The sequence below is a fragment of the Galeopterus variegatus genome, unplaced genomic scaffold (assembly GCF_000696425.1).
Source record: "Galeopterus variegatus unplaced genomic scaffold, G_variegatus-3.0.2 Scaffold9605, whole genome shotgun sequence".
Taxonomy (NCBI): Eukaryota; Metazoa; Chordata; class Mammalia; order Dermoptera; family Cynocephalidae; genus Galeopterus; species Galeopterus variegatus.
The window spans coordinates 47071-55875 of NW_007735716.1; the positions used below are offsets into that span (position 1 = coordinate 47071).

General features: G+C 38.3%; 1 protein-coding gene across 1 annotated transcript in view; it reads right to left on the reverse strand.

Annotated features, from left to right (window-relative positions):
- Window positions 1-6991: 6991 nt before the first annotated feature.
- The window catches only part of LOC103609429 (olfactory receptor 11H12-like), a 31839-nt gene continuing 30025 nt past the window's right edge, over window positions 6992-8805 (reverse strand). Inside the window, 1 exon segment of the mRNA XM_008593755.1 lies at window positions 6992-7310. Coding sequence (XP_008591977.1) covers window positions 6992-7310 — 319 coding nt within the window.

Here is an 8805-nt window from a genome sequence, read left to right on the forward strand (position 1 = left end):
TATTTTTGTTTCCTTTGCTGTGCAGAAGCTTTTTAGTTTCATGTATTCCATATTTTTTATTTTTTATTTTGTTGTCTGTGCTTTTGAGATATTATTCATAATGTCTTTGCCCATCCTACATCCTGAAGTTTTTCCCTTATGTTTTCTTCTAGGAGTGTTATAGTTTCAGGTCTTATATTTAAGTCTTTAATTCATTGTGAGTTTATTTTGATACATGGTGAGATGCATGTTTCTAGTTTCATTCTTTATGTGTGGATATCCAGTAATGGGTTGATGGTTTAATGGGTTGTCATGAGTGTGGACTGGTGGCTTTACAAGGAGAAGATATGAAAAAGCTCTTGCCATTCTCACCATGTGATATCCTGCAATGCCACTGGACTCTGTAGAGAGCCCCCATCAAGATAAAGGCCCTCACCAGATGCGCCCCTGGGACCATGGACACCCTAGCCTCTGAAACTGTAAGAAATAAACCTCTTTTCTTTATAAATTACCCGGATTCAGGTATTCTGTTATAAGCAAGAGAAAACAGACTAATACAGTGATGGTGAGGGCAAGTTTTAGTGTGTGGAGATAAAAGTAGTAAGCTTGGTTGTCCACTTATGTGATGGGAAAACAGGCATAAAATAGGATATACATGGGTTCTTGGGCTGTAACTAATGGTTTTTCTGGTTGATCAGGATCTGGAAGAAATAAGATTAGAGAATCAGAGATAGGAAGTGGGCATGTGGATGGAATCATGGGGGTGGACACAACTGTGCAAATGTTTGTGCTTTATGTCAATGCCCTCCACAGTGGAGGATCTTGAAAACCAAGTAAATAGGGTGATTTAAACTGCATGTCAGGCAGCCTTTGTCCACTGTCATCCCAGTGCTTGCACAACATGCTTGCCAATGGAGAAGCCACAGTGACAGGATTGAAGCTATGCATGAGACAGAAAACATGTGCCTTTTACCATGACTGATCCAGTTACTGTAACTATTGAGTGACTATTCAGCCACGAGCAGACTGATGTTGAGGCCTCTTACATTGAGGTGACCAGCTATGGAGAAATAATGATTTTTCCTTTCTGAAACTATCACTTATTCTGGGAGCAGACTGATGCTGAGCCCTCAGTATGATACCTTATATTGAGGTGACCAGCTATGGAGAAATAATGATTTTTCCTTTCTGAAACTATCACTTATTCTGGATATAGTTTCTTCTTCCCTTTTAATAATTGTTGCACTTCATATTTTCATTTATAAACAGATACATATATTAAGTCTACATTTTGCAAGAGTTCTTTAAAAAGTTCACATTATCTTTTAATTCTTTTTATAAAGATTCATATCATCTTTTAATTCTATTTTTCCATCAACTTTTTGAAGTACATTAGTACATGTTATAAATATATAACCTTGACAGGTGGACCTATTTCTGAGAATGAAAACTAAAGTATAAACCATTAAAATAAAAAGTAATAAGTATAAATACACAAAAACCCACTTTGTTTTAATAAATTGCTATACATATAGTGAACAGGCCAATGCCAAGAAGGGTAAAAGTTAATATTTATAAAGTATAAAGAACTCTTTTAAATCAAGAAGAAAAAAGAACACATGAATAGAAAAAATGAGTTGCACATATAAATGGAAATTTTAAAAAAGACAAAACAACCAATAAAATATTCTTTTAAATTTCACTTAATTAGTAATGAAATTTATATTAAAATAATGAGATGCTACTTTAAAAATTTTATAATGGAAATTTTTAGGAAGAATTATATTAGTCAGTGTGTTTGTGTGTTTCAAATGTGGAGAACATGAGCATTTTCTTTTTTCTTTTTTTATTGACCGGTAAGGGGATCGTAACCCTTGGCATGGTGTCATGCGCACCACGCTCAGCCAGTGAGCGCACCGGCCATCCCTATACGGGATCCGAACCCGCAGCCTCGGCACTACTTGCGCTGCACTCTCCTGAGTGAGCCACCGGGCTAGCCCAAACATGAGCATTTTCACTCCCTCCTGGTTGGAATGTAAGTTAGGACAACATTTAGGGAAAGCAAGCTGGCAATATTCCAAACAACAGCCTTTATATTATGTGTACATTTCTATCATTTGTTCTACTTCTAGAGAGCCGGGCTGGCCTAAACATGAGCATTTTCACTCCCTCCTGGTTGGAATGTAAGTTAGGACAACATTTAGGGAAAGCAAGCTGGCATTATTCCAAACAACAGCCTTTATATTATGTGTACATTTCTATCATTTGTTCTACTTCTAGAGATTTGTTGTAAGGGAATCATCACAGAGTTGTTTGTAATAGAAAAAAATGCAATCGGAAGGCCCGACTGAGAGAATTGCTTAAAAAAAAATTATGCTGTAGCCATGAATGGAATATTATTCTCCCATTAGTGATTAGATAGACCTACATTTACACACATGGGAAAAGATTCACTCTAGTTTGTATTTTCTAAAGAAGTATGTTTAAAAGCAGCATGTATGGTATGAATCAATTTTGTGAAATGTAGAAATGAATAGAAGGATAAACACTGAATGTTAATGTTATACCATTTTTTTCTATTTTTTCAATTTTCCTATAATGTGTAACTTCTATAATTTAAAAAAGCATTTTTAAATGAATTAAAATTGGGGGAGAATTCAAGAGGGGAAGAAATCACAGATCAGGGTTCTAGAGACAGTGGGAATGTAGGTAGACAGTGAGGGGGTGGTGAGGAGAGTCATGGGTATTGCTGAGGCTTTTCCAGCATAAACCAGGATCTCCCTGGGCCACTGCCAGATGCTTGCCTCCCATGCCCACAAAATTCTATTTCTTCCCAACTTCTTCAGAGTCAGGGATTCGCCAACCAAACAGAGATCAAAAGTCATATTAAAGGTATACTGTATGTAAGGCTCTCAAAATCTCAGAAAATTCTCAAAATTAAATTAAATTTCCTTTTTTGGAAATTTATTATTTAATGTACAGGGCATGTTTAGAGAGAAAAGAGGCAGTATGGTGAAGTTAAGCATCACCTGTTCCAACTCCAGATCAGGATATCATTGATCTAAAGTCAGTTACGACATGACCAAGTATGCACACCGCTTCTCTTTCTCCCTCCCAAATTCCTCAAGAGACAGAACAACCCTAAGAGCCTTTACATATGACCTGGGGAAGGTTGTGCAGAGAGGGGCCTGGGTGTCCTCAATCATACTGCGTTAGCTGCAGTACCTTCCACAGTATCCTTCCTGACACAAAACAGGCTGGATATTTAGGTTTACCCTGATGCACCACTTCCTGCCAATGGTTCCAGGCCCAGTTTCTTCCCAGATTTTAAATCCAGAAACCTAATCAGCACCTGATTTCCCTTTTGTAGTCTTAATTCAGCCAATGACTTCTAGGCCCAAAGGACATTTTCTCTTCAACAATAAAGTATCTTGTTTGGCTTGAATTTAGTCTTGTCCTGGCACATCCAGAATGGCATGATTCAGGCCCCCAGAGCTTTGCTCTCTGAGCTCAGCTACTCACTAACAAGTGAGTGGGATGAGAGGAGATGAAATTACTGGAGATGTCACAGAGTCACAGTCATTACCATGGCAGCAGTTCGAGGAAGAGAACAGAGAGAAGGGGGAGAAAGAAATGGAAAAAGAGAGAAATATAAAAAATATGAAGAGTGAGAAAAAATATGGGATTCAAACTGACATGAGGGATTTATCTGAAACTGCAATATCTAGAATAATGACTGTCTTCTTGGGGCAAGTGACATGTCAGAGAGGATTGGTTTCTGAGTTACTTTTCTTCTGAAATTAAAAAAGGTGAGCACTGATTTGGAAGATAACTTACTACTGAGATCCCAACATAAGTGTAATTAACAATATATAATTAATTATATAATCTATATTAAAATAACATATATATGTATATGATTATAACAAAGAGGTTACATAGCCATCATGAAAGTAACAAAGAATCAGTAGAAGTTTTCCATAAGCAGATCATTGAAGGAGTAGGTTAAAAGGGATTCTCCAAGTGCAATATGAAAGCACTAGTAGGGCCAAAAAGTCCAGATATGCCAGTGGTGCTTCCAAGATGAAAACTTAGAGTATCCTTAATTTAGCACTTGGAGAAGACACAGGACATGAGGACAGCAGTAAGAAGGACCGGTTATTGCTGCTCAGGGAAGTATTTGCTCCAAGTTATTCTCTGCAGCAACTGGTGGGCTGTTCTCCAGTCTCGTTGCTCTTGTCAACTTGGATTAAAGACATTCTGGCTGGTTTCTGCCAACTCCTAGCTCTGCCACCTCCTAGCTCGGCTTAAAAAGAGAAAAGGAGCTTAAAGCAAGTGGTAGAAAATCTACCAAAGGATGGTGACATCTGAAAGTGACCTGACTCCCACCTTCCTATGAACCAGACCCAAGAGTTCAAATGCACCCCCTTGTCAATGTGAGATACTACCATGGATCAACTGAGGCAGCAAAGAATGAAAAAGATCTAAAGCTTTGTCCTTGCACAAGGATTTTTCTGGAAGTGTTGCCAAAGTCGCTCATTATCCTGCAATCTCCTTGTGGGCAATGATCATGTTGAATAAATCTTTGTTTGCAATGAGCACTCATTTTTTAATAAAACTTCTTGTACCTAAATAACAGGAATTTAAGCCACAGTGATGAACTTTTGAACAAATTTATCAAGTATAGTGTTTGAAATAAAAAGAATACTTGAAGAAATGAGGCCAAAGTAATGTCAATAGAAGTCTTCCAGGGTGACCGAAAGGCATAGCAATGACCAGAATAGCATAGCAAGTAAAAGCCATCAGCAAATTAGATGTGATTTTACACTCTAGGCGTCTTATTTGTAAAAAGAAAAGAAACCCTAAATTCCTCCCCTTTGTAAGCTTCTGTTTAACCATTTTAAAAGGGCAAGGCTGCTTTCAAAAGAATTTTATGAGTATTACATGAGATAATGCATGTGAAATCTGATGGCGTAGTAATCAGCACATACTAGGTACTAAAAAACTGTCATCTAACATGAAAAAAAGCCTGGATAGAGTGTTTATATCTATTGGGGAAAAGGAAAGACCACTTAAAAATATGAAAGGACATAAAATCCTTGAGAACAAGAATAGGAGAGGAGGCTCTGCATGTTAAATAAGACCCCAGGTGTCACACTCACCGAGTCTGAAAGCCATGGGATGGTACCAGCACGCATCGCTCCTGCTTCCAGGAATCCACAGGGGGAGTAGAGGACCAAAGTTTACTACTACTACTCTCAGTACTAAAGACTGGCAGGGAGGTTATTCTCATTGGGTGATTGGAAAGTTAGTTAGGATTTGAAGATTTGTTAAACTAGATTGTAACTGTCATGTGGAGAAACACATGTTATGGAACAGGAACTCCAAGAGCCTGAGGCACTTGGTGACATCCAATATAGGAATGGTTTTTAAAATCCAGAGCCAGCCTGGAGATACCAGGTGACCAGCAAACCATTAAGGCTGTTACTAGGTGACAGTCTCAGTGATGGATTCAGGGGGCCCCTTCTCCTGTGAGATCATCACTGAGAGCTGGGGGAGAGAGTGATGCACTGTGACTGAACTTGCTACTCCTGGGGGATGGCCTCCAGGGACAATATGTGGCCAGAAAGGGATGCATAACAAAAGGAAGGGAGAGTTTCCTGGCACTCTACTCCTTTTTGTGTTAACAGCTAAAGAGAATTGTTTGTGAAGCTCAATCAGTGGTAGGTGTCACCAGGAATCCAAAATCCTGCACCTAAGATCTCCAAGAGGGCACAGCCCCTTTCCTGCATGCTGCAATGTCCATTGTGTGTAGGGTTGCTACCAAAAAAAAAAGGTTACAAACTTTCTTTTGTATTTGTATCTATAAATATATTTTATTTTAAAAAGTGGTATATAAAATAATATATAATTGTTTTACAAAGCTTCCATTCCTCCTTGCAGGTTATCTCAAATGTTTGTTGAAGATCCAATCAGAAAAATCTGAGCGGGCAGCTCCGTTTTGCATTATCTTTCAGATAAAAATATGGCAGAAGCCAGTGGGCTTCATATCCCACTAGAGAAGATAAAATATTTGTAAGTAACTGGTCATTATTTTCATTAGGTATAATTAAGTTTCTAAATTCCTATACTTACAGTTAAAGGAAAAATAAACATGTGGTATCGGTTGTGATCCACAGTGACCCAAGGCAGGGAGTGAATGATCCTCAGAGAGTTGCACTTGAAACAGTGAGGCTAGAACAGAGGGTGCTCAAAGAGCAAGAAGTCTGCTCCTGAATCAGAAAAGGAAGAAAGAGCAGTCCGAGTAGTTCCAAGTTGTATTTTGACTAAGAATTTGAAAGAAAATCTGTTTCTCTCCTTAATTTTGAGGTGAGTTTACATTGGCTCTCACCAAGAGTGAAAGGGGGACTCATATTCAAATACAACACTGCTGAAATGCACTTGCCTTCCACTCTTGTTCTTTCTATATCACGTTTCTTCGCTCTGTTAATCTGAATTTTTACCCACCACAGTCTTACGGTTCAAGTGTGTAAGTAACATTGAGGTCATATGAACGAATGTGGGGACCCTGACTGCACACCCTTCAGTTTAATCTCAAGTATAGAAAATTTATGTTGTCTGATTTAAAGCATCACCGTTTGCCTTCCAATCACTGAATTTTCAGTCCAGAGCCTCTTCCACTGAGCCCATAACCTTAGATTTATGTTTCATAGTTTCCCATTTCAACTTACCAGTCTGTTTTAGGCCATGTTTAGTCTCTCTGAAGACACACAAAATATTCTCATATTTGGGTTTCCCTTTGGCATTTGATAATTACTGTGAGCCTGGAAGACACCTGTCTCACCAGTTGACTTTCTGTCTGCAATGTCCTTTCACTGGTTCCTGGTTAGTAGCCCTCCGCTGAGCAGGTGGCTTTCTATCCAGACCGATGCCTACAGTTCTTATGTCCCGGTTGCCCTTCTGTGGCCCTAACATTACTGATCATTTTTTCTGTGATCTGGGATCATCACTGTCACTGTCCTGTGCCCCAGTTTCTAAAACTACTCTGACTTGTGCTACTATAAGCCCTCTCATCATCTTCATCACCTTTCTCTAGTTCTTGGTCCGACACCTTAGTTTTGTGGGCTGTACTGTGGGTCCCAGCTGGTTCAGGCAGGAACAAAACTTCCTCTATGTGTGCCTCCCATTTCTTGGTGGTGTCCCTGTTCTGTGGCTCAGTCATGGTGATGTATGTGAGTCCAGGCTCTTGGAGCCAGAAATTTGTGACATGCTTTAGCGCAGGGCACTGCATTCTTTCATCTTCTACACCAGACTTCACATTCAAGTTTTCCCTATAAAAACAGACTTTTTAACCATTTTTTATTTTCTTTTTAATGAGCAAATAATAATTAAAATTTATGGTATACAATGTAATGTTTTGGCATATGTTTACATTGTGTAATAATTAAATCAAGTTAATTAACAAATCCATCGCCTCCCATACTTATCAATTTTTTGTGGTGAAAACATTTGAAATCTATTCTTTTAGCAATTTTGAAATACATGGTGCATTATTATTTATTATAATTACCACTGTGTGCAATAGATCAATGAAGCTTATTCCTTCTGTCTAACTGAAACTTTGTGCTCTTTGATGACCACCCCATCCCCAGCCTCAGGTAACCACCCCTAGAGATGACACAGGATAGGACTTCACTGAATGATCCACCCATGCAACACAGCAGTGAAGTGGAGCAGGATGAGAAAGAGGTAATAAACTGTCCTGTGGGAAGTTGAGGACTTGTCTATCTCACAGTGAGTGCTCTTAGAAGACACCGGGCTGCTTATAAATTATTGCTGCACTTTCTGGAGTTCTGAGAGAAGAAGTTAAGCTAAGGAGAGAGAAACCATCAATTGTCTGCAACGTCTCTATTAGCTGCTGTGAGATTTAATGTTACCTGTTTTCCTTTCATCCTTCTTAGAACTGGTGAAGAACAGATATAAAAGTTTCTTCACTTTTTCACTTTAAGCTAAAGTCCTTAGACTGAGGGTCAATGGACCACAATTAACTATTTGCCTGAAACAAAAAGTTCATCTATAAAATTAAAGTATTTAAAATTAAAATATTTTGGATTTAGTGTAAATGTTGTATACATAGAATTTTCATAACCAGGCCTTCCTCAGCTATATTGGGAGGAATTATATTTCATTTTCTTTATTTTTTAATTACAAAAATAATATATTTTATAGTAAATAAATTTTTATTATAAAAGACAAAACAGTATGAAATAATGAAAACCCTCATTTCCACACCTCTACATACACATTGGTCTCCTCAGCAATGTGTTCAGTTTGATGGGTATACTTCTAAGCCTTTTTTCTGTGCATTTACAAATAAAAATATAAATGGTGCATTTTGAACACATATATAAATTGGATTATCCCTACGTATTGGTCTACAACTGACTGAACCTCCCACCCATCCCCTATTCTCACCTAAAATCTATGTCTGAGAACGGAATTTCACTCAGCTTCTGTAGGGACTTGCGTCAGGACAGTGAAGCTGAAGATACAGTTCTTGAGGAAAGACTTTCCCAGGTGGTGCACGGATGTGTGAGATCACTAGTCCTACCTGTAGTGTACTCAGTGGGTTCTTTTCCCACCGAAATCAGGATTTAGATAAGAAAACCTGTGAAGTAAGAGGATACTTTCACTCTGGGCAAAAACAAACAAACAAGAAAACCTCCTTTATTCTGAAAAATAAAGTCCATTCACCTACTTTATTCACCAAACTCGACATTATTTGAACCTATATTTAGTCCTTGGACCTCTATCTGTACCTGAACC